The 25,388-nt window shown below is 38.4% G+C and overlaps 1 protein-coding gene across 1 annotated transcript in view; it reads right to left on the bottom strand.

Moving 5' to 3' along the window:
* Positions 1-4,486: 4,486 nt before the first annotated feature.
* sdk2b (sidekick cell adhesion molecule 2b) overlaps positions 4,487-25,388 on the bottom strand; it is a 428,005-nt gene continuing 407,103 nt past the window's right edge. Inside the window, exon 45 of the mRNA XM_048611111.1 lies at positions 4,487-5,903. Within this exon, the coding sequence (XP_048467068.1) occupies positions 5,523-5,903 (381 nt within the window). The 3' untranslated portion in view covers positions 4,487-5,522. The remainder of the gene's footprint in view (positions 5,904-25,388) is intronic.

The raw sequence follows: 25,388 nt of genomic DNA, 5'->3' as shown, positions 1-25,388 counted from the left end.
GGTCAAGGAAATGATGTCTGAAAGCCACCCACCTGTCTTTGCCTCTGACCCCATGAGGAGTACAAAAAGTGTTTACTTTCTCATCACTGGATCCAACGAGGAGTGACCTTGACCTGCGGACTTTACGACACAGAAGCTACCGGCCTTTGATTGGCTGGCAGCTTCTGGTGACCTGGGATACCAGTGTCGAAGCTTGTGATTCATTGAAAAACTTATCCATGCTCACCCGTCAGTGCTTATTGAGCTGATTGGTGAGTGATTGGATGAGTTCCCTCAGCACTGGGGCTGATGTATTAAATGCCACCTAACATGCTTGCTCCTTTTATTTTTAACAGAATGGGAAAATTCCTCCAAAGATACAACTTCCATTCTGTAAGATAACAACTGATTAAATTTACATTGGATCTGATTGAAGCAAGACACCAGCTTGCATCCATTCTTTGTTTTCAATAAACATAACTATATGCTTTTATTTTGTGTTTGTAAAGTAAGTTTACAATGATGAAGCAAATGACATCATAACCTGCAAGAACAAAATCTGTCCCATTAAAAACTTTCAAGTGAACTCTGACATTACATTAATTCTTTAAAGTCTCCTCAAAGTAGTTTGTAACTTTTTCTGTGAATACTGCTTTACAATGTATGTGTATACATTATAAGAGGCAGGAGAATAGGAGAACTAAATAATGTAACTATCAATTGTCAATGTGTCATAACTGCTTAATTTATTACAATATTCACACTAAAACAGATCACTGTGATAATATATTGTATCAAATTTTAATGACTGAAATTTCCATTTTAACGGGGAGGAACAAGAAGAATATCCTAAATATAGAGAGTTTTTTTTCATTGATCTAGGTATTTTTTCACATTGTAAAATAGTGATTGAGAGTATTTCGTCAATTATTCATCTATATTTCCATTAAAATCATCCAAATACACATATTTTCCAGTGGAAGTTAGAATAGGGATTAGTAATTGTAACCGTGCTTGATTTTTCTGTGTGCTGGAACATTTAGACCAGTTATGGTGTCCTGCTGTTGTTCCACTTGAAACCAACTAACTCAGCAGAAACACAGTAGTTTTTTGTCTATATAGATCATCAGCACACCATATTCTGCAGTTAGCAAAACTGCAAGCCTCACATTCCATGCGTCAGTCTTATTTTCATTCTAATTGGGACTTGTTTTTCTGCAGGAAGTTGCTGCATTGTTAACAATATTGAAAAGCTCAACTGGTTCCTGTACATTGGTATTGAAGTTATCAAGATATTGATCAGGGAGGTAACTCAACTAGCATAATTCAGATCCCACTCAAAACTACAGTGATCATGAATTTAAACAACTAGACATCCTCCAATGTCAGTTCTTGTTTAAACTGTAAGCATACTCCAGTGCACACAGTATATTTGACCAATATGTATTAAAAACTATCCTGAATTTATGCCATTATCAAATATGACAGATTCTGAGTTGAGTGACCACATTGAAGAAATTTACTCACTGCAAAAAGGGTACTGTAACAAGCACTATTATCAGATTAAAACTTTAGTACCATATTCAAAGCTTGATCTGAATAAACTTACACCTCCCAAGAACATAGTGAATTCAGCCCAAGTTAATCTTGTGCATTACACATTAGAATTTAGATAGAATTGCTTGTATTTTGTATTAAGCATAGTAATAAATGTAACAATTCGCATCATCATGAGTAAATTGGACAGAAACTTTTGCCATCTGCATTAGTGTGGAAATAATAAAGCTGCTGTCTGAGTTGCCCTGCTCATATGCAAATCTCACCATATTTGTATTTTGCCGAGAGATTCAGCAAAAATGAAGGTGTGAATTTGATGTGCTAATCCAACTGGCTAAGCACCAAGCACAACAGAAAAAAAAAGGCTTGTGAATTCAGTTGAAATGAAATAAATTTTTAATAATGTGATAAACCTTAATTTTGCAATATGACCTCTCTGAAATGAACTTTTATAAATGTACAGCCATATTCCCTCAGATTTTAATTATTATGAGGGAGGAGGTGGTGGCTTATTGATAATGCCACTGGACTAGTAATTCACAAGCACAGGCTAATGTTCTGTGGACATGGCTTTGAACTTCACCATTGCAGACTGTGAAGTTAAAATTCAATGAAAATCTAGAATAAAAAGCAAGTCTAATAGGGACCATGTAACCACTGTTGATTGTCATAAAACACATTTGTTTTCCTTTGGGAAGGAAATTTGCCATCCTTATCTGGTATGGTCTACATGTAACACCAGACCCACCGCAATGTGGTTGATTCTTAATTGTCCTCAGGACAATTAGGGATGGCAATTAACGCTGGCCAAGCCAGCAACGCCACACTCCATAAAGAAATTTTAAAAACATCACCTTTTTACGTTCACTTTGTCTCTTATTTCCCTCAGTGCAATTCTTTACCTCACTTTATTTTCTAGACATTATTTTAGATTGAATTATATATTTTAATAATATACTTACAAGTTTATATTTTGCTTGGCTCAATGAGGATTCTTCAATCTGATTAGTTGAAGAAACATTACCACATATTTCCTGTAGACAGCACTGTGTTGAACATGACTTAGAGCAATTAAATTGACATTCAAAGGCTCACAATTTTTATGTGGACAGTTGTAATGATCATGAATGCAAGCTGGTCCTTTGTTATTTAAGGACTAATCCCATGATCTCCTCCTTTACCTAACTCAGTCTCCTCAGCATCTCAAGACCATGGAAAACGTATCTCTGTCAGCCTATCTTCATTCTGCCAATCTATTGCTTTGATTTTCCCCATTTTCTTTTTAATCTTTGTGTATTCTTGCATTGCGAATTGTGGCCCGTGACCCAAGTATTTCTTAGAAAACGACAATTGTCATTGGAAATTATTTTTGTGATAATTATGAAATAGGAAAGATAAATATATGCATAATGGGTTTCTATATATGTAAATATAAATATGTATTTCTATACCTAAATATTTTGTTGCTTCCTTGCAAAGTTATGCCAGTTGTGATATAACTTAAAAAAAGCTGACTGAAACAAAACCTCAAGCATCACAAAAGATTGACATTGAATTTAAAAGCTACTATTATATTTACCTAGATAGCTTCCTTTAAACTCTATGTTGTAAACTCTTGGTTGCTACCAGGAGAATCTATTTCATCAGAAACATATTATTACATTGACTCATTAATTTTAAAACCACAATTATTTTAAAGATGTAATTCTGTTTTCATCAGATAACAATTGTTGCTTCAGTATGGAATATCCACTGCCACTAATTCAATAATTACATTCCATATAGTTCTGCAAAATTCCCAGCTTTGGTATCAATTTAAAATATTGATTAGAGTTATGTGTTCCTAATACAGATTGGCATCTTAATTAGACATTTAATTTGGAGGCTGATGGTGACCAATGATGTGAGAGATATGGTCCCAAAGTAAGTTTCATAATTTGTGTATTTATTTATTTAATTATGCGCTATTGTTGCACTAATATGATCTGCCACCAACTTGTATAGGATATGCTATATTTCTGTTATTATTTTACAGAAACAAAATACTAGTACTTAGAAATGATCCCATTGGGCCAGGATCACATCATGATGTTTTCTATATGGATATGTTAGAACCATCATTAAATTTTCCTGTTTTCTTTTCATAATAAACATCAATATTTGATACAAATGACTATACACACACTGACCTGAAGGCCAGAATCCACCCTCACATCAGAAAATACCACGCTAAAGAACACTGTATTGGTATTCAAAGATACATACTCCTCTGACATTGCAAATCAACTTGAATCTAAATTTGGAGGTGAACTGTAGATAACATGGCATCCGACTTTCTTAACTGATAAAAGAATCACAATGTATCTAATCATTATAGTCAGATTAAAATCACTGCTGTGGTGAATCATATTTTTACAACTGTCTGTGGAGCAGAAAGAATAAGGAACATAAAACTGATTTGGGGAAACATGCATTACTTTTTGAAAGTCCATAATGTGACTTATTTAAATTATTTTTCCGCAAGGGTTCAGTTGTTTTCCTTGTTGCATTAACTTGCCAAATTTGCTAAGAACTGTTATGAGAAACAGAAATGGTGACTGCTAGTGACTCTTTCAGTTATGATGTTTTATGTTACGGATACAAGAATATGTACCACTCCTATTTTATTGTTCATCATTAAATGTAATTAAATGTTGTTCACCATAGCAATCATCATTTCCCCATGTAATGCTACTCTGCCGCTATGCACATCTAATAATATGGCCCTACATGGTATTACTCTGTCATTCTTTGTAACTGCAGTGACATCTCCATGCAGAAAAAAATCAAATTGAAAGGAGAAACCATTGTACTTAACTTTTTACAAAGTCAAAAATGACATGAGACTGATAACTGGACTTGACAAATGTATGCCTAAAATATTTTTGAATTTTTAACACAGTAAGAGAAATTTGTCAGAATTACCTAATTTGTATTTGATACTATTTTTGTAACCAGTTCTCAGTATAACTAAATTTAGGGATAGAATAAGTGGGAAAAGAAATTTACTAGCTAAAGCCAAATGTTCCAGATTTAAGCCATTAGAAAAGGGGAATCTTTGCATTGCAAACAGTTACACTGTGAAAGAAAATCTACTGACAAACCTGACCCATTAAGTTCTCCAGATGAGATATCTCATTGACATTTCTCCTGCTAGAAACAAACTGAATCACTTGCCTTACATTTGAGAAAAAGCTTGCATTTTGTAAGAAACTATTAAGAAAAGGTCTTATAGCACAATGATTATGACTTTACAAAGACATGGCCAATAATGTCTTGTGATTCATGCAGTTTTTGATTTTGTGAATGACGACTCACAAGTTAACAGACAAAGAAAAGGCAGACTTTTTAAAACATCAGATATGAATCTGAAGATTTGTCCAATGAAAAGTTTTTTTAAAAATGTTAAAATTATCGGCATTACAGCATTTGATAACAGATAAATGATTCAAGCTTATTGAGGAGTCACACTGTAACAGTCATGCAGCAGTAATAAAGTGAAAACTAGTCAATAAAAATAGTTGCAAATAGCAAGGATAGCAACTAAATTAGAACTGTTTGTTTTATATATAATGGGCACAACAACAGCCCGCAGATTTTTTGACTTGGCCAATTGGCTACAATGGCATCAAGTTATGTTTTTCTCCAATGTCTATAGACATACGTGAGATTCATACACTGCTCAGCTGATCAGAATGAAGCCCATTGGATAGCAAAACTAATTCTTTGTGGCAAACTGTCTGCCCCTTCATTCTTTTATAGTTGCTGGAGACCTCTTTCTCTTCAGACCATGACAGGATGTTGTACAGGATGGTCTGATGGTTTTTTCCCCTTTCAGTTGTGTTTTTCCAGTAAATAAAATCTGCACGTTTGTAAATAGCAGATTTGTGATTGTCTTCCACACAATAATACTTCAGAACTAAGAAGAAAATACCTTTCAGCATAGTTTAAACAAAAGAAGAAAATCCTGCTAGTGGGGTTCTGGATCCTGGAGCGAGGCTGCTAGCAGGCCGATACAGGGTGCTTGACTGGCTGGTGTTATTGGAGGGAAGTTGGGGTGTGGGTGTTAGACTCCGTTTAGCTCGGTAGAGGCTGCCTTGCTGTGTGGCCTGAGGCACATGGATGCTGCTGGTTGAATTAGTGGAAGGTTGGTGATTATGAACTGGATCACCTGATTTACTTTCTGTGTAATTGTAGGCCTGAATTCTTGAGATGCCTTTCTGCTGCCTTCGCCATGAGTTGTAATATGTAGGATCACTTATGTAGTGATTAACAAAAGAATGCGTCTTCGGTCTGTTTTGATCAACTTCACATTCGCTGTCACTTCCCTGTTGAAGAAAAAGAATTGTCAACAGTTTAGTAATTACAATTCTTTTCTGTGATTGTGAAAAAGCATTTGAGAGAGATGCACAGTTTAATTTTAGAAACTTGTTGTTTCTTGTCAGAGGCTGCTACATTTAGGTCTGGAGGAATAAAGAAATTAATAAGACATTTACAAATTTAATAATTCAGTGCTTTATCACAACAAGAAACTGAGCCATAAACATTTCTCTTTACACAATGGTTTGAGGAATAACATTTTGACTGTGTCACAATGATGGGAAACTTTGCCAACCATAAGCTCATCTATATTGAACAGCTGTAGGAAAATTATCTGCATGTTTATGTGTTGAGCTTCACTGGCTCCAGGTCAAGCAGTATCTTGACTTTAAAATTTTCACCTTCATTTTCAAATTCCTCCAAGGCCACACCTTGTCCTGTTTCTATAATCTCTTCAAATCTATGATGTCAATGCAATCAACCATAATTTCTTTACAAATTATTATAAAAAACATTTCGTTACAACAACTTCAACATCACTTGATGATTTTTCTGAAGAACTTGCAGCAGGCATAACTAGTTTCCCTGTTCTCAATATAATCGAAATTTATGTTTTATTACCAGTACTATAGCTTAAATCCTCCTGAAATTAGCCCCAGTCTTTCATGCAATGGAAACATTCAGCAGCACACATTGTGAATGCACACATACACGATTACATACACAATGGCACACTTTCCAACAGGGCCAACTTTTCACTACGTTCTTGGAGATTCAGATCACTCTTTGCTTCTCTTGATAGCCTGAACATTATGAATATTTTGGATTGATAAAAGGAAATGAGACCAATTTTTCAATTTTGGTGCTATTTCACAGAATTTTAAAGAGATAGGGTAGAAATCACTGTTGGGGATATAATTAAGTGTTTATTACACTTGTATCAAATTACTTGTGCAAATCCACAATACTATATGCCACCATGTACCAATGGAACCTGCTTGCTTTTATTTCAGGCTATGGTTTCAAGCTACAGCACAAGCCATGACCTCTTAATCTAAACAGACACTTCTCTACAGTTTGAGACATTGTTCCATTTGCTGGAGATGCCATGTTTTGGTTTAGATGTTAAGCCAAGAACATGTCTACCTGTTTGAGTGTATGTCATGGCATTATTCAAAAAGAAACAGATAAAGTCTCCTGGAGTCCTGGTCAATATTTACCTCCCAACCAACACTAGCAAAGCAGAGTAACTGATCATTTATTTCATTGCTCTGAACAGTACATTCCTGTGCATAAATTGGCTGTAACATTTGTATACATAACATATTGACTACACATTGGATATGTATGACTGCTTTGGGGCATTCAGTGCTTAATGACCATTAAATAAAACAAGTTATTTCTCTACTTTTATTGATTCTTGTTACTTTAATGGAGTCATCAACCAACATATTTCAATGAAAGTATTAATTTTCTTCCTGCTGAAAAGTGGAAACAAGCCTGTTAGGAATAGTCATATAATAACATTTCTGTCAAGAGTCATAGAGTCATACAGCATGGAAACAGACCCTTCAGACCAACCAGTGCATGCTGAAGATAGCCCCAAACTAAATTAATCCCATCTGCCTGGGCTTGGCCCATATCGCATCAAACATTTCTTATTCATGTACTTATCTAAATGTCTTTTAAACATTTTAACTGTACCCACATCCACTACTTCCTCTGGATGTTCATTCCACACACAAACCACTCTCTGCATGAAAAAAATTGGCCCTCATGTCTTTTTAAATCTTTCTCCTCTCACCTTAAAAATAGCCTTGAAATCCTAGTCTTGAAATCCCCACTCCCCCATGGAAAAGACACCTGCCATTCATCTTATCTATATCCCTCACGATTTTATAAATCTCTCAGGTCACCCCTCAACATCCTACGCTTCAGTGAAAAAATTGCCAGCCTCTCCCCATAACTCAAACCTTCCATTCCCAGCAACATTCTGGTAGATCTCTTCTGAACCTTTTACAGCTTAACAATATCCTTCCTATAACAGGGCAACCAGAACTTGAGACAGTACTCCAGAAGAGGCCTCACCAACGTCCTGTACAATCTCGACATAACATCCCAACTCCTATACACAAAGATCTGAACAATGAAGGTAAGCATGCTAAGTGCCTTCTTAACCACCCTAACTGTATGTGATGCAAATTTCAAAGAATTATGTACCTGAATCTACAGGTTTCTCGGTTCTACAACACTAGCCCCAAAGCCCTACTTTTAATGTTATAAGTCCTGCCCTTGATTGTTTTACCAAAATGCAATACCTTGCATTTATCCAAATTGAACTCCTTCTGCCACTCCTCAGCTCGTTGACTCAGTTGATCAAGATCTCTTTGTCTTCTTGGATATGAAGAGTTATAACATCAAGAAAATACCATAAACTGCACTTTTTAAAACAAGATTTTCCCATCATTTTAAACCTTGAAGAACACTTTGAAGACAAATGCATAGGGGATAAAACACAACATGCAGAATTTTATAGGGACCTAAGTAAAATAGCCTATAGCAAGAAAGCTGACAGAATTGTAAGAGAAATCCAGTGAGACTGACCTCGACATCGGGACCAATTAGCTGCATTTTCCAAATAAATTCCAGGCACTGAGATGAAATTCTCATCATGCAGCGGTGAGCTGCCTATTAGTGGGGATTATTGTTTGATAACAACCTCCTTAACACTGAATCTCACCTTATTAGAATGCAGTGTCCTATCCTACCACTTGTCATGAGGAAAATAGACAATTACAATTCCCACATGAAAGCCTGAGTGACTACCTGGCAAGGCCAGCTCATTGCTAACTCTTCCAGGCTGCCATCTTGGACAGTCAGCAAAATGTTTCAGAGTATGCTCCAGGGTATCAGCCACATGCATCCCTTGTTCACAGATGCTGACATCCGACACATGCCAGCCTATTAGAATCATCATAACAGCTCTCAGATCTGCTTGCAGAACACTTCTGCACTTTGGGGTTCACTGGCAGCTAGCACGGCAATGCTGCTTCAAAAACACTTTGCCTGCAATGACAAACACCCAGTTTATACACTGGCTGCCTCTCAAGTTTGTTTCCTCACTATCTTAGCACACCGGCACTTTGAGGCTTCCTGAATGATCACTGTGTCTCTGTCTTGCATTGCCTATTTTTGTGTTTTGGTTCCTCAGGCAGATCCTCCAAGCTGATAGTACTTCTGTCTTGCCTTTCTGTTTACAGCAGACACAAAACCAGGAAGCTTTTCATGGTTGTCAGCAGTCCTTAGTCACTTAAAGAGAGACACCATTCAGTCAGGGGCTCCCAGCACAGCAAGTTAAGGGCAGCATCCAATACCAGTCAAGTTGCTTGGGCATGGTCAGTCAGCCACTTGGGGTAGTCAGGGTCAGGCCCCTCTCCTCCTAAAGGGGTGAGGAGCCGAAGCTTTGGTAGCCTATTATCTGTTTTTACTGTACTATGGGCTGTTTTTTGCCCATGGAATGAGAGGAAGGCAGGGAATGAGTGAGATGAAAGAGGGTGGCACAGCTGTTAGTGCTGATGTAGATGGAGAGGAAATGGTGATTTGTCTCAAATTACTGAGTAGATAACAGAGAGGGCGTGCAGGATTAGTGCTGTTCGGTGTTGGAGTGGGTACAGCATTAATGGGTGGTGTGTGCTATAACAGAGAAAGAGAGCGTGAGAATGAGGTAGCAGAGAGAAGATGGTGGCTCTTATCTTGGCAGAATGGAGTAGATCATTGACCTTCTTCCTGCACTGCTGGACACTACTCCACAGAGCCAAGACCACACTGACCCGGGCAGCAATCTCAACATACGCTATCAGGGCCTGGTGTTGTGGACGTCACTGCTAGTACTGGGGGAAGAGGATGGTCCTTCTCTGGATTACCCCATCCACCAGAATCTTCAGGTCTCTGTCTGCAAAGCAACGGACAAATTCCTCCTTCTCTTCCATAGCCAGTGCAAATGTCAGTCACCCGTGCAGGGCAGTTCCTGACTCTTAAAGCTAATCTGGGTGCACGGTGCTGTTTAAAAATAGTGTCGGCGCCAGGAAATATGGTCTGTTCTGGGACATCCTGGTACAGGTGAGATCTTCCAAGCACGTGAACGGTAGAATAGGGCTGGTTATTGGATGCAAGTGTCACCATAGGGGAGAGATAGGTAATTAATGAGGCAAGTTTGGGATGATATGGTGAGAAGGTTCACTGTATCATTCAGAGAGAACCTCTCTGTGAAAGTTAAAATTGACAATTAGCCAAAATGTGATAATATACAGCCCAGTCAGAAACTTGGAAAACATGAAACTTTGGATTGCAAAAGAAAAGGATTATCCATAGATGTGTTACACCTGAATAGAGCAGGGACTGAGTTCCTTGTGAAGCATGTTGCTAGTGCTGTTGGAGGGACTTTAAACTAACTTGGCAAAAATATGGGACGCAGGAGAGAATATTAGAGTCGAATATCAGGGTTCATAAAACACCTGGAGAGACAGCACTGGCATAAAGGGTAGTAACTGAATACACTGTGTCAGAGTAAAGGAGAACGTAATGAAGTCTGGGTTATTGTATATTTTTGATTGCATGGAAAATAGTAAATTAGATTGGCAGAGTTACAGACATAGCTTGCTATGTGGAAATGTGATGTTGTGGTGAATACAGAGACCTGGCTCAAGGAAGGGCAGGACTGAGTGTTTAATATTCCTGGGTACAAAGGAGGAGGGCTGACAGTATTGGTTAACAAGAACCTTGTAGTTTTAGTGAAAGAGGACATTCTAGATGGTTGAAGGAAAGTTCATGTGGTTGGAGTTAAGGAGTAAAATGGTGCAATTGCACTGCTCAGTGTGGTCTATAGGCTGCCAACTACAGGAAAGGATATAGAGGAACAAATCTGCAGGGAAATTACAGAAGGATGGCAACGTTATGGAACAGCTAATTACTCAAATTAGAATTAGATTTTATTGTCACTTGTATTCAAGTACAGGGATAAAAGAGTATATTGAAAGGTATACAAAGTTGTCATTCCCTGCGCCATTTTAGATGCAAAGGTACCTAGGTACAAAAATCTTAGGTACAAAGTAGAAAAAAAAGTTAAAAGTTCAATATTACTTCTTAAGTGCTTAGCTACGCTAGCCTTGCAATCCCCTCAAGAGCATGATCTCCTCTGCACTGAGCTCCTCTACTGCCCTTCTTGTACTGGCTCGATCAAATACAGACTGCTAGTGTAGTGGGCAGCAAGTGGCAAGTGTTTCTAGATTATATTGAAGAGAATTTCCCACAGAAGAATGTGTCCAGGCCAAAAAAAAAAATGCACTGTTGGATATGATTCTTGGAAATGAGATGTGCCAAGTAGAATAAGTATTGGCAAGGGAATGCTTTGAATGTTCTGGATAATGAAAATAGTTATTCCAGAGTAAAAAAAAATCATTTGGGAGTTTTCTTGACTTCAGTGTAGCAGTAATAGAGTCAGTCATGACATAATGGAATGCAAGGTTGGCAGGAGAAGCTATAATGAGCAACAGGCTACCTTCAAAGAGCACATGGGTCATATACAGTTGAAGTATATTCCCTCAAAAGGGAAAAGTAAGACGAGCATAACCAGAGCTCCCTGAATGACAAAACAAAACACAAATTAACTTAAAACAAAAAAGAAGTGTACTAATGTCAGGTGTCAGGGAGGAAATACAATTGAGAGTCAAGAAGAAGATAGAAGGTTCAGAGTGGAGGTAAAAAAGAACATTAGAGAAGCAGAAGAATTATAAGAAGATTGGAAGCTGATATCTAGAAAAATTGCAAAGTCTTCTAAAAGTACAAGAATAGTAAAAGGAGAAGTGGGCCAAATTGGGAATCAGAAAGGGGATCTACCCATGGAGGTAGGGGCAAGGTTGAGTTATTAAGTGAATACTTTGCATCTGTCTTTACAAAGGAGGCAGATATTACGTAGGTCATGGTAAAAATGAAGAAACTTTGTCACTAGGAAGGTTCAAAATTGATAAGGAAAAAGTGCTAGATTGACTGTTGGTAATTGAAATTGACAAGGCACCAGGACTGGATGGGATGCATCTAAGGATATTTAACAATGTGAGAGTGAATGGGCACGGCTATAATTTTTCAGTCTTTGCCAGATTCAAAGGAAGTACCAAAAGACTGGAGAATTGCAAACATCAGTTCTTTGTTAAAAAACAAGTTGCGTGGATAACCTCAGCAATTACGCACTAGTCATTTTAATTTCAGTGTCCGGTGCAGACACAATGGGCCAAAAGGCCTCTTGCTGCGCCATAATATTCTTGTGATTGTATGTAGGAGATTTGATGCATCTTTGTTCATAATTTTCATAAACCTCTGTTAACATTACCGAATGATTTTGTGCAATTACAATTTCTGAACAATGTTTATTGTATTAGAGCAGATGAACAGTACCAAAAGCAGTACATCTTGCCTCAGGCCAGACAGCTGTCTGCTCTGAAGTAGAAATCTGAAGCTGATTGTACAAACATTGGATTGTTTATTTCCTTTACAATGTCACTGAAGTTTTTTTTAGAATTGGACAAAATAATTGGTTTTCCTATTTCTGCCTTTATTTTCTACAAATTCTCCTCTATGTTAAGAGTGGGGGTTGGAAAGCGATGGCGATGTCATTGAATATCAGAGGGGAATGGTTAGGTTCTGTCATGGTGGAGGTCATTGGCTACCCTTGTGCTGTACAAATGTTACCATTTAGCAGTACCAGCCTGAATATTGTCCAGACATTGTAGAAGTCGTGGACTACTTTAATATCTGAGGAGTTGTGACAGGCACTGAACACTGTGCAATCATCAGTGTACATTCCCCCTTCTCACCTCATGATGGAGGAAAAGTCATAATTGTAGCAGCTAAAGATGGTTGGGTCCTGAGTTGCTCCTGTGTGATAACCTGGGTTGAGATCATTGGCCTCCACAACCACAGCCATCTTCCTATGTGCTAGGTATGACTGCAACAATGGAGAATTTTCCCATTAACTTCCATTTACTTCACTTTTGCTTGGGGTCCTTGATGCCACACTCAGTCAAATGCTGCTGTAAAAATCATATCACTGTGTTTTCTTTATTTTTGGATTGTAGACCAAAATGGAACACCACCAAGTTCCTCTCTAAACTACAAACCATCCTGACTTGAAATCATCTCATTGTTCCTGGCTCAAAATCTTTTAACTCCCCTGTTAATATGACTGTAGGAATAGCTACACCATGTAGACTGCAGTGGCTCAACATGACCTTCTCAGGGACATTTAGAGATTGTCAACACATGCTGACCTGATTAGTGATTCTCTAATGACTTGATAGAAACTAAGAAGAATACCTGTTGGGTTTCCCTGTTTAATTTCTAATCCCAAGGATGGTATCCCTCAAAAAAGCTGCATGTCTTCACTGAAGTAGAACCACTGAATCCCTACAATATGGAGGTAGGCCATTCAGCCCATTAAGTCCATGCCTACCCTCCAAATCAGACGACATCAAAAGGTCTCGAATGGGGAATGAGAGAGAATATCTCTAAAGGTTGAAGGGATAAATGTGTAATGAATGTCTCCCATTCATGGAGCAGTGCATAACAAGCTAAAGTTAATTGTTCTAATTGTTATCAAGCAATAAACTAAATTTTATTAAGACATTAGTCCCCTGTTAGAACTAATTTGTAGTTGTTCTTCTACCGCTGTAAACTAAATAGGCTGTTAGACTCAGTACCTAGTCAATTAAATTGGAGTGGTGGAAGTATCCTTCCACCCACAAATACCACAAACAGCTCCAAACAGACTTTGAAAAGGTTTTGTCTCAAGTGTAAAAACAGAATACAACCCTTTTGCCAAATCACTTAAAGATTACAGGTAGAAAATCAATATAATTTATGGTGCCGCTGTCTTTAGTCTTGGCTTTGAGCCTCAGCTAGTTGTCAAGCGCTAACCCACAATTTACTTAAAATTGTATTCCATTTAAGTGTCAAAGAAATAAGTAAAACATCCCAAGACTAAGGGCGCGTACATTTTCTTTTGTATTTATGAACAAATTGTGCAGGTATTGTCCTTAAAGTCAGTCATGATGTACTGGCATGTGCAACGTCTGCATTTCAACATTCAAATTGGATCATAACAATCTACTTATGTTGGTGTTTACAACTCATTTTTATGTTCAAAGCTGAAAAAAGACAACACAAAATCCTTTACAATTTCCTAACTAAGAAAATGTTAGTCATTTTGCACAGCTCTCCTTGGCAATTTCCCTATCCTAAACAAAGTTTGCCTGAGAGTTTAACCAACTCATTAAAGCTATATCATCACCACTTTGCTAGCTTCTTTGCTGAAACAAGAAAATGCAGCAACACAGCAAATATGTGTTGCAGCATCTTTCACTACACAAAGATGGATGGTCACTTACATTCTTTTTTTAAACTTCTGAATTTCTAAGGTGTACCTGCAGATTATGCCACTCAATTTATATATAACCAATTGTCTCCTTCAAATGGCTCTTTGTCGATTATGGCTAATATTTTACTTACTGATATCTGATGTTGATAGTCCTTTGACACTACTCACCTCACCTTTAGACTTCCCATTGTCTGTCCACCATCTACAAGACACAAGCCAGGATTGTGATGCAATACTCGTCGTTTGCAAGGATGAGTACAATTTCAGCAATGCTCAGACTTGACACCATCCATGTCAAAGCAGCTTGGTTGGCACTACATCTACAAATGTTCATTCTCTGCAATCCTGACACTCAGTAGTAGCGTTATCATTTATAAGTGCACTGCAGCTACAAGACGCACTGCAGAAATTCATCAAGGCTCCTCCGACAGCACCTTTAAATCCAATGACCGCTACCATATAGAAGGATGAGGGCAGTAGGTAAATGGGAATACCTGCAACTTCCCATCTAAGCCACTCATCATCCTGACGTGGAAATATCATAGATCATAGAATCCCTACAGTGTGGAAACAGGCCCTTCGGCCCAACAAGTCCACACCGACCGTCACAGCATCCACCCAGATCATCCCCCTCTAACCCACCTAATCTATACATCCCTGAACACTACAGGCAATTTAGCATGGCTAATCCAGCTAACCTGCACATCTTTGGACTGTGGGAGGAAACTGGAGCACCCGGAGGAAACGCACACAGACACAGGGAGAATGTGCAAACTCCACATAGACAGTTGCCCGAGGGTGGAATCGAACCCGGGTCGCTGGCGCTGTGAGGCAGCAGTGCTAACCACTGAGCCACCATGCCACCCAATATATATAACTGTTTCTTAACAGTTACTGGGTTAATAGCCTGATAGACTCTTCCCTAAAGCACCGTGGGTGCACCTACACCAAGTGGATTACTGTGGATCAAGAAGGTAGCTTGCTACCACTTTCCGAAGGGAATATTCAATAAATGCCATTCCAACCAATGAAGCCTACATCCCAGGAATGAATTAAAAAATCAATTTCCTTCGTGTGAAACCATTGTTTAAAAATTCGGATAATATTTAAATAGTAACACACTGAGACTAAAATTGTTACGACTGTGAGCCCTTAGTATATTAACCTATTATTATGAAATCACAGCAAAAGCAAACTATTTGGTCTGTTGACCCTGCTGTGTCATTCAATAAGATCATAGCTGATCAGTTTGTGTTTCCTACTCTAGATTTCTATCTATCCCCAATAATCCATGACTTCCCATGCCTAACAAGAATCTATCGCTCCTGTCCTAAAAATATTCAATGACCCAACTTCAACCACCTTCAGAGACAGAGAGTTCCAAAATCTCACAACCATCCGAAAGAAAGAATTTAGTTCTGGACTCAACCATAACAGGAAACATTCTTTCCACATCCACCTTGTCAAGGCCATTCAGGATCTTATAAACCAATCAAGCCACCCCTCACTCTTCTGAACCCCAGTGGAAACAAACCCAGCCCTTCCAACCTATCCTCATAAGATACCTCATTCCAGGTAAAAGTCCAGTAAACCTTAACTAAATTGCCTGCAATGCATGAACATCTGTCCTTAAATAAGGAGACCATAACTGCCTACAATATTTAAGGTATGATCTTACAAATGCATCCTACAACTGAAATGTAGCATCTTTGTTTTCATATAAAAACAGAAATTGCTGGAGATACTCAGCAGATCTTGCAGCATCTGTGGAGAGAAAGCAGAGTTAACATTGCTAATGTTACCCTTCTTCAGTGACCCCTCCCTTCCCTCTGTTTCCATTCCTTCCCTAGTCCCACCTCTTATCAGAATTTACTATCCCTTCTCATCTTCCACTCTTTGATACAGAATGTTCTGTATTCAGCAAAGGACGTAGTTTCAGCCCGCTGTGCCCTCACCTCAATAAATTTCCGCACAACATGACATTGAGCTCTTCTTCTGTCGCCTTTGCCTCTGTGCCCAATTCTTTGTACAGGAGTCCTCTCCCTGTCCCATAGACCCCTTCACCTGCCTCCAACACTCTCCCTTTACCTGGACCCCTCTCTCTGACCTTTTATCCCACACTCAGCCTATTCAATGAGAACTGCCATCATGATATCTGTCAACTTAATTTCTCTGCCCCACCCCCTCCTCACCCATTTGAACCTATCTTCCTCTGAATTGATTGCACACTGTGCTTTAGATCCAACCCCGACTTTGTAATCAAGCCTGTCAACAAGAGTGGTGCTGTTGTTGTCTGACTTACTGACCTCGACATATTCAAGAACAGCTTTTTCCTCACTGTTATCTGACTTTCAAACAGACCTCTCAAATGTTAATTTTGATCTGTCTCTCTGCACCTTCTCTGTGGCTGTAACACTGTAATCTGCTGTCCTGATGCACTGGTATGATCTGCCTGTATAGCAAGCAAAACAACACTTTCACTGTATCTTGGTACATGTGACAACAATAAATCAATGAATTAATCTCGATGTTGTAGAGGCTGAGCGCCAGCTCTTGGACACTTCCTTCTGTCTCTCCCTTGACCTTACTATCGAACAACAGGCTATTGTGTCCACATCGGTCATGTACTACCTTCTCCAGTTCTGAAGAAGGGTTACTGGACTGAAAACGTAAACTGTACTTTCTCTCCACAGGTGCTGTCAGACCAGGTGAGCTTCTCAAACAATTTCCATTTCAGTTTCGATTCTTTAACATCCTCAGTTGTTTGTTTTATTATCCTTACATTTATGTTTAATTTCTTTCATAATGAAGGCTAGCGTACCATTAGCTTTATTGATTATGTGCTGTACCTGCATATTAACTTTTTGTGACTCATGCACTAGAACACCTAAATTCCTCTTCACCTTGGAATTCTGCAGTCATTGTCCATTTAAGTACTAATCTGCTTTTTTTATTCTTCCTGCCGAAGTGAAAAACTTCACATTTTTCCATCTGCCAGATTTCTTAGCTTCTAAGCTAATTGCTGTGGCTCAAAGGAACAACAAAATGTTTTTGTTGCATTGAGTTCTCATTTGAAAAGTTTGTTGGTTTGCAGCAAATTGTCACAAACAGAACAACCTTTTTACTCTTGTATTTGGAAATGTCAAAGGAAAAGGAAACAGTAAATCTGATATTTTCTCCCCCAGGTTCAAGACTTGTCAAGTCTCTAGGCAAATGTGCAAGCAGGTCTACTCTGTTTTTATATCTAATTGAAACCATTTGATGAAATCCCAATCTCCTCTCATTGCCTGATGTAGAAAAGAACTGAGCACAAGGAGGATGTACCTCGTAAAATAATATTCTGCCCATAGCATTTTAGTTGCTGAGACTTGTCTAAGCCGAATTGGTTTGTGCTTAGTGTATGAAATATTTTTATTTAGTGTTGAATTGTAAATAAAAGAAGTAGTAACATTGATCTCTTGGTTTCCACTAATTGTAGACGTTGAGAGCAAACATTTTGAGTTTAAGTGCTATGTATCAGAAGGATGTAGACTAAGAAGGTGCAAATTTAATGTTGGTTTCCTGATTTTAAGTAAGCTAGCCATAATTGGATGGAGATGAAATGTCAAAGTGAATATAATTTTACATTATTGGGAATAAACAGTAATTGCTTCTTTGGTGGCATAGTGGGTCTACCTACAGCACATGGACTGCAGAGGTTCAAGAAGGCAGCTCTTCACCACCTTCTCCAGGGCAACGAGGGGCGGGCAAGAAATGCTGGCCAGCCAGGGACATTAAAGTCACATGAGTTAATTAAAAAAAAGGTTTCAATTCATAGTGTGTGAGCATTGAGCATGATCCTGAGTAATGGTAATGTAACTGAATAAGGACTGACTTGGTACCTATAAAGAGGCGAGGCTAGTATTTGTGGCTAGTATTTGAAGAACTGCTGAGATAAACATAGTTCTTTCAATAATGTTCTGAGTGACTCCTTCATTTTAAGCTTTAAACTCAGTATGGGAATTTAAGCTTTTCACCTTTTTATGACCGAAGTATTATTTCAGCTTGCATTAGCAGGCATCTTTAATATTTGCATAAATTGCTGCAAATTGTATAATGGCCATGCATATTTGGCATCTGATTTATTATTTTTGATACTTTTTAAATAAAGTGTCTGTTAAGGATGAAGTTTTCATGGCCATGAAACAATATTTCAACTTCATTCAGTCAATGCATTATATAATTATGTACTTGGCTGTACAATGTATCATATAGTTCTGTAAATTCTGGCTCTGTCTGTCATACTTTCACAGGTTTATTTGTTGGAAGATTTTCTTTGTAAAGTACTTGAGCAACTAATAAATACATTATCTTTATGAGCAGGAACTTGGAATTATTTACCTGGGGAAAAACTAAATGTTTCTTATTCCCTCCTTTATATGTTATCTACAATGTATCTCCTTTTTTGTAACCTAACTCCTTTATTCAAAAAGGAGAGACAGAAAGTTGGAAGCTACAGGCCAGTCAGTTGAATATCTGTGAGGGAGCTGATGTTAGAAGTTATTGCTAAGGACATTTTAGCAAAGCACTTAGAAAAGTTCAAGCTAATCAGGCAGAGCCAACATGATTTTGTGAAAGGGGAATCATGTCTAACCAAGTTACTGGGTTTTTTGAAGAAGCAACATGTGTTGTACATAAAGGGGAACTGGATGTACTGTATTTCTATTTCCATAAGGCATTTGTTAAGGTGCCACATCAAAAGTAGCTGTGAAAAATAAAAGAAATAAAGGGGCTGGGGGTTAATATGTTGGCATGGATGGAAGATTGTTTCCTGTTAACTAGCCAGAGTTTCCATAAATGGATAATTTTCTGATTGGCAAGACATAACAAGTGGTGTACCAAAGGGATCAGTGCTGGGACCTCAACTGTTTGCAATTTATGGTTCCTAACTTTGCTGATGAGACAAAGATGGATAGGAAAGTGAGTTGTGAAGAAGAGATAAGGAGGCAATGGTGGGATATAGGTAGATTAAGTGAGTGGCCAAAGATCTAGCAGATTGAGCATTATGTGGGAAATTATGAACTTGTCCATTTTGGGCGTAAGGATTAAAACATTATTTGTTATCTAGCTAGCATGCTGTAGTGAAAGGTACAGCTTAATAAAGTTCTATTTGACTGAAGAATGGTCGAACAAGAAATCATAGGAGACCTGTTACTGTTTAAGGTCTGCTCCCAATGTTATCTTTCCTGTAGCTCCTGCCATTGTTTCCAATTTCATAGCATAATCTAATACTCATCAAATTGCATTAAAAACATTTTCCATGAAACCACAAAGCTAAAACTGGCAACAGCATACTGACTACAGTATAGCAAAAAGCAGAATAATTTATTAATTGTGAAGAAAGCCAATACATTCCTTTGCAAATATACTATGCTGAACCAAATGCTCTGCAGTTGCTGGTGAACTATAAGGTGACCATTATATATCTGTGTATATATTGACTGTCACAGATGGGATAACTTAAATTATGAGGAAGGATCACTGGACCTGAAATGTTAACTCTGTTTTTTCCTTCACAGATGCTGCCTGACCTGCTGAGCTTTTCCAGCAATTTCTGTTTTGTTTCTTGATTTACAGCATCCGCAGTTCTTTCATTTTTTATTTAACTTAAATTATGCAGATACACATTCATCTTTAGTGAGATGTGATCCAGATTTAATGCATTTTTCCATCTGTCACAGTGTCTGTACTCCAGACTGATTCAAATATGGAGTTTCAAGAAAGATGGGCATGGATTTGGGAGACAATTCAAGGTCTATGGAGAAGAAAGGGAAGTTGGAAATAGTTGGCTAGCAAGTATGGTGGTGTCAAGGGTTTTTGTTTGTTAGGAGAGGGTTGATGTGAACAGAATTCGAAGAGAGAAGGACAATAACTGACCAGTGACAACTAATTGCAATATCAACTTGTGTGGCATTTGGGTCATCAGCAATTTAAGATTAAGGGAGCAGGAGATGGGTCTCACGGACAAGATGAGCTTGAGGTGGCATGAGGGGAAATAGGAGTGAAACCAGAGAAAGATGCAAATTGAAGGCTAGCATAGGGGGAGTATTAGAGGAAATTTGGCTTGGTAGGCTAATGGGAATGAGGGGCAAGGCAGAGGCTCTTGATTGAATGTTATTCATCTTAGTCATGTAGAAATCTATGAGCTCCCTGTCCTTAAGTGAAAGTAAAAGGGTCAGGTTTAAGGACATGGTTTGGAAGAGAGAAAATAAGTTGAGGCTTATCTTTGCATGATCCTGGAAAAGAGAACGGTTTTAGGAGACTAGAGCATTTTTTATGTGATTCTGCTTGATCTGTGGTGGACAGCATAGGGAAATTTTCAATTATATCCTTTCAAGTCTGCTGTTATTGGCCCTTCAGAGGATGTCAAGAAGGGGAGAACACAGCATAATTTAAATAATTCAAGATTTCCAATGCAAAAGTTCCACAACAGTCAGTGCAAAACCAGAGACAGTCAATATTTTGTAATAACATTGATAACTGCCTCTTGCCATGTTCAACTACTTTCTCAAAATTGGAAAGGCATATTTCAACGTTGTGTTGCTAATATTGTTCAAATACTAACTCAAACAGTTAGCCACGTAATTTACATTCCTGCTACATTCCAATACTGTGCCAACAATAAGTAAAAGATATACAGCATGCTGATGCCATATGTGATTTTCTGTCAGTCTGTATTATTAATAGCAGATATTTAACTGGGTGTATATGGGCAATATTACATTTTTCATTTATAATGTTGTACAGTTCAAAACAAGGGGGTAGAATTTCCATTTGGCTACATTTGTCAATTCTGGCAAAAAACCATGTCTGTTTTGGAAAGTTTCTTTTTGTCTGGTTTCTGCTTAGATCCTTTGGAACATCATGGAATGTAAAATTTTGGCAGCAAATCAGACGATATTTGATTTCAAAATCCTTCATAAATTTAAAAGTAATAACTTGGGTGTTATGATTAATATAACTGAATGTTGGTTTATAACAAAAACATGCATGATTTCCATGTCAATGAATGCCTCTTAATAACTGGAATTTTAATTATGAAAATTCATTTATGAAAATAAACCCTTTGATTTAAACTTTATGGAGATACATTAGCCAATTCCTTAGAAAAAGTGCTGAGAGATGGCTTAAAGTTGTCAGTTTGGCTTAAGGAAACTCAGCAGTTGGTTGAAAGCAGTTGAGAACTTCCAGATTTAGCATGGAAGTACTTTCACACGTCAATGGAGCAAAAATGCTTTCTGCCCAGCTCCTCAAGCAGATTCTCTGCTGCAACCTCTCCCTACCAGCAATTAGCTGACAACCCCATGATCTAAGAATGTCTGAAACTTTCAGCCATCGCATCTCCAAAATGGCTGACTGCTTCCCCACTATCCATAATTTCTCTTCCTCAGTATCGAGCCATCTCCACAGTTCTTTCTTACTTAATGCAGTTTCTCTCCCTCTTTCCATGATCTCTCTTTTCTGAATTCTCCAGCAGTTTCCAATTTATACTTACATAGTCTTATACTCCAGTCTTTTCTTCACAGCAACTGTCCAGTCTTCAATTGTGCCGGAGAGCAGGCAGGGAACAGAGTGAAAAAAAATTCACCTTAATTCCTGCCTCTAAGTTCAGCAGTACTTTTATTTTCCCAATATTTCTGAGTGTCCCAGTTGATAAGTGATGCTATTGCACAGGAATCTTTTTGAGGGATGACACTTTTCAAAAACTTTTGATTAAAGGTATGAATGGCAATCACTTTTTTTTCAATTCAAACGTACTGGGTAGAGTTTTCCTGTGAGCTTCTGAATTCTGCCATCAGGCCAAACTAGGCCCACGTACTCCTGATGACCATCAATTCTTGCTTGGCAAGAGAATCAATCTAAACCTACCTCAAAAAAAAATCTTCAATGACCCATGTCTTCATTGTTTTCTAAGACAGAAAGTTCCAGAGTCACGCAATCCTCTGAGATTAAAAAATCTCATCTTGGATCTAAAAGGGGAACCCCAGTTTTAAAACAGTGGCCCCGTAGTACTGGACTGACACACAAGAGAAACCATCCTTTTACTGTTCACTTTGTCAAGTTCTTTCAGTAAACCTACTCCACACTTCAATAAACCTAGTCCTTGAAGAAAAAAATCAGAGTTATGTTTTGGGTCCGGTGACCCTTCCTCAGAACACCGGACCCAAAACGTTAACTGTGATTTTTCCTTCAGAGATGCTGCCACACCTGCTGATCTTTTCCAGCAACTTCTGTTTTTGTTCCTGATTTACAGCATCCGCAGTTCTTTCGGTTTTTCTCTAGCTAAGCTGCAACACTAACATTGACCTGACAATGTAGGGAATGACCCAGGTATGCCTCATGCTGGAAAGCAGAATAAATGCAACTGAACTATTTAAAACCTATCAGTTCAGTCACAAGTCACCAGCAAAGTGATGGAAGGTTCGTCGACAGTGGTATCAAATGGTACTTATGAAGAAATAACCTTCTCACTGGCAGAATTTACGTTCAGCCAAGGCCACTTGGCTCTGGCCTCGTTGTTGTCTTGGTCCAATCATGGTCCACAGAACCGAACTCCAGAGGTGAGGAGCAACTGCCCTGTGCATCCATGCAGCATTTAATTGAGTATTGAATCAAGGAGCCCTAGAAAAGCTATATTCAGCGCTATTTGTGACTCCTAATAGACTGAAGCAGTGCATTGCCTGTGTGAAGCAGGTCCTTGACAATATCCTGGCCTTGGCTGATAATTGGCAAGCAATATTTGTGGTTCACAAATGCCAGGCAATGACCATCTTCAACAACAGAGAATCCAACCATTGCCCCTTGAAGCTCAATGGCATTACCATCTTTGCATCTCTCAATATCAACATCTTCAGGGTCACTATTGACCAGAAACTGAACGCAAATGGTTGTAGAAATCCTGCAATTACTGGAGCAGGTCAGGTACTAGGAATTCTGTGTAATTCAACTACTGCCTCTACATTCTACAAGGCGCAATGATGCATCTGTGCATCAGTAGGACCGACGAGGTGCACTGCAGAATCTTATTAAGATTCTTTCGACATCATCTTCCAATCCTGCAACCTGTAGCACCAAGGAGGCCAAGGCAGATGCATGGGAACACCTCCAACTACAAGTTCCCCTTCAAGACACACCATCTTGACAATACCACCATTCTTCCAGTGTCGCTGGATCAAAATTCCTTACATCATTAAGGGTATACGTACACTCAAAGACTGCACTGGTTCGAGAGGGTTGCTCACGACTAACTTCTGCAGGTCAATTAAGAATATGAAAAAATGCCGCACCAGCAATGCCCACATTCCACAATTGAATGAAAAAAAATTGTTCATACTTGCCAAGATCACTTGCTCTGCTAGAGTTATTCACCTGATAGTCAACTGTGTGCCCTTTTATGAGCTCACAGACTGGCCTTGATTTGTTTCCCACAGTCTTGTTGCCAACTTCCCCTTGGACTGTTCCAGATCTAAAATGGATCCTGTGATTTTCTATAAAAATTGCAAACTGTCTATTTACAAGCTGACAAACACATTAACAAGCTTAATTGTACATTGATCTGAATTGGGTGTTTGCTGTGACCCTCCTTCCATCCTTGCGCAAAATGATGTTGAGAATTTCATCAGCTGGCTGCGCAAAATTATGCACCTGCCCATCTGTTTCCACCCCTGGATAATACAAAAATCCTGCCCAAAATACCTGCCAATTTCATCAAGGTTATGTAATAGAATTATCCAATTAAGTTATTGTGAAAGAAAAAAACAGCATTTGTCTGTGAATATTTAGCCAACATTGAAATGTCAATTATTCATTAGATATGACCAAGGGGGATGTTGGCAAGTTGTAACCTGTGTTATTTGTCAGGAATTGTAGTTGCATACAGTAAACAGATTATCTTTGTGCAATTGTGTAAGAGTAAGAGCAACTGCAAAAGCTTCAATTAGTCACTTTAAAAAGATTTAGTCCTTTCAAATAAAACACGTAGACCTTAAAAATCACTGGAGAAAGCAGACAGATCTGATTTCAGTCGAACTTTTTTTTCAGGTGATCACTGTGTATTGTACTGGGCTATGTCCTTGTGATAGAGCAATCCTTTTCTGAAGGCCATTGGCAACATGCCCAAAATGTCAACAAATGAGCACTGATTAGTCCTTGCATTGAGCTTCAGCAGGAAGCTAAAGCAACTCTTAATTGGTGGAGTTTTTAAAGACTCTATTATAGACAGAAGATGCATATTTAAGGGAAATATTATACTGTATTTGTAAGCCCAAATTATTTTAAAATAAATTTAAACTATTGAATAGGGGATGTAGTCTCACCAAAATTAGCAGTAAAAGAGAAAATAAAGGTGCTAAAGAATGATTGACCTGCAGGACTAGACAGTTTTCATCCTAGGGTTTTACAACAAATGGGTGAAAATGTTGTGTTTGTCCTGTTACTGAAATGGAACTGATCAAAGTCACAACTGATATTCCATGGGACTGTGGCAAAGGTATATTTTCCCTTCTCATCTTGACCTGACTGCAGGCTTTGACATGATCAATGTCTTCCTCCAAATACTTTCCACTGCCAGCCAATTGTGTGGGACTTACCTTAATTTGTTCCATTCTTAGCGACATAATTCTATACAGTGTCACTTGCAATGGCCTCTCTTTTTGCACTCACACCCTTACATCTATCCCCTCAAGGATTCTTGGCACCCCCTCCTCTATCTCATCTACGTCGCCTTTCAGTAATGTCATTCAAAAGCATTGTTTTAAGTTTTCACATGTATGTTGACAACGTTCAATTCCATTTCAACACCACCTCTCTCAACCCCTCCACTGTTGAAAAATTATCAAACTGATTATCAGACATACAATTCTAGATAAGCAAAGATTTCCTCCAATTACATATTGGGAAGACTGAAATAATAGTTTTCAGTCCCAACTCCAAACTCCATTGTTCTAGCTGACAACAATCTGAAAGTAAGCCTGTCTGATCACAACCTTGCTGTCATTATCTGACCCAAAGATGAGCTTCTGGCCTT

Source organism: Rhincodon typus, chromosome 23 (assembly GCF_021869965.1).
Source record: "Rhincodon typus isolate 14 chromosome 23, sRhiTyp1.1, whole genome shotgun sequence".
NCBI lineage: Eukaryota > Metazoa > Chordata > Chondrichthyes > Orectolobiformes > Rhincodontidae > Rhincodon > Rhincodon typus.
This window is presented reverse-complemented; position numbering and strand designations above follow the sequence as displayed.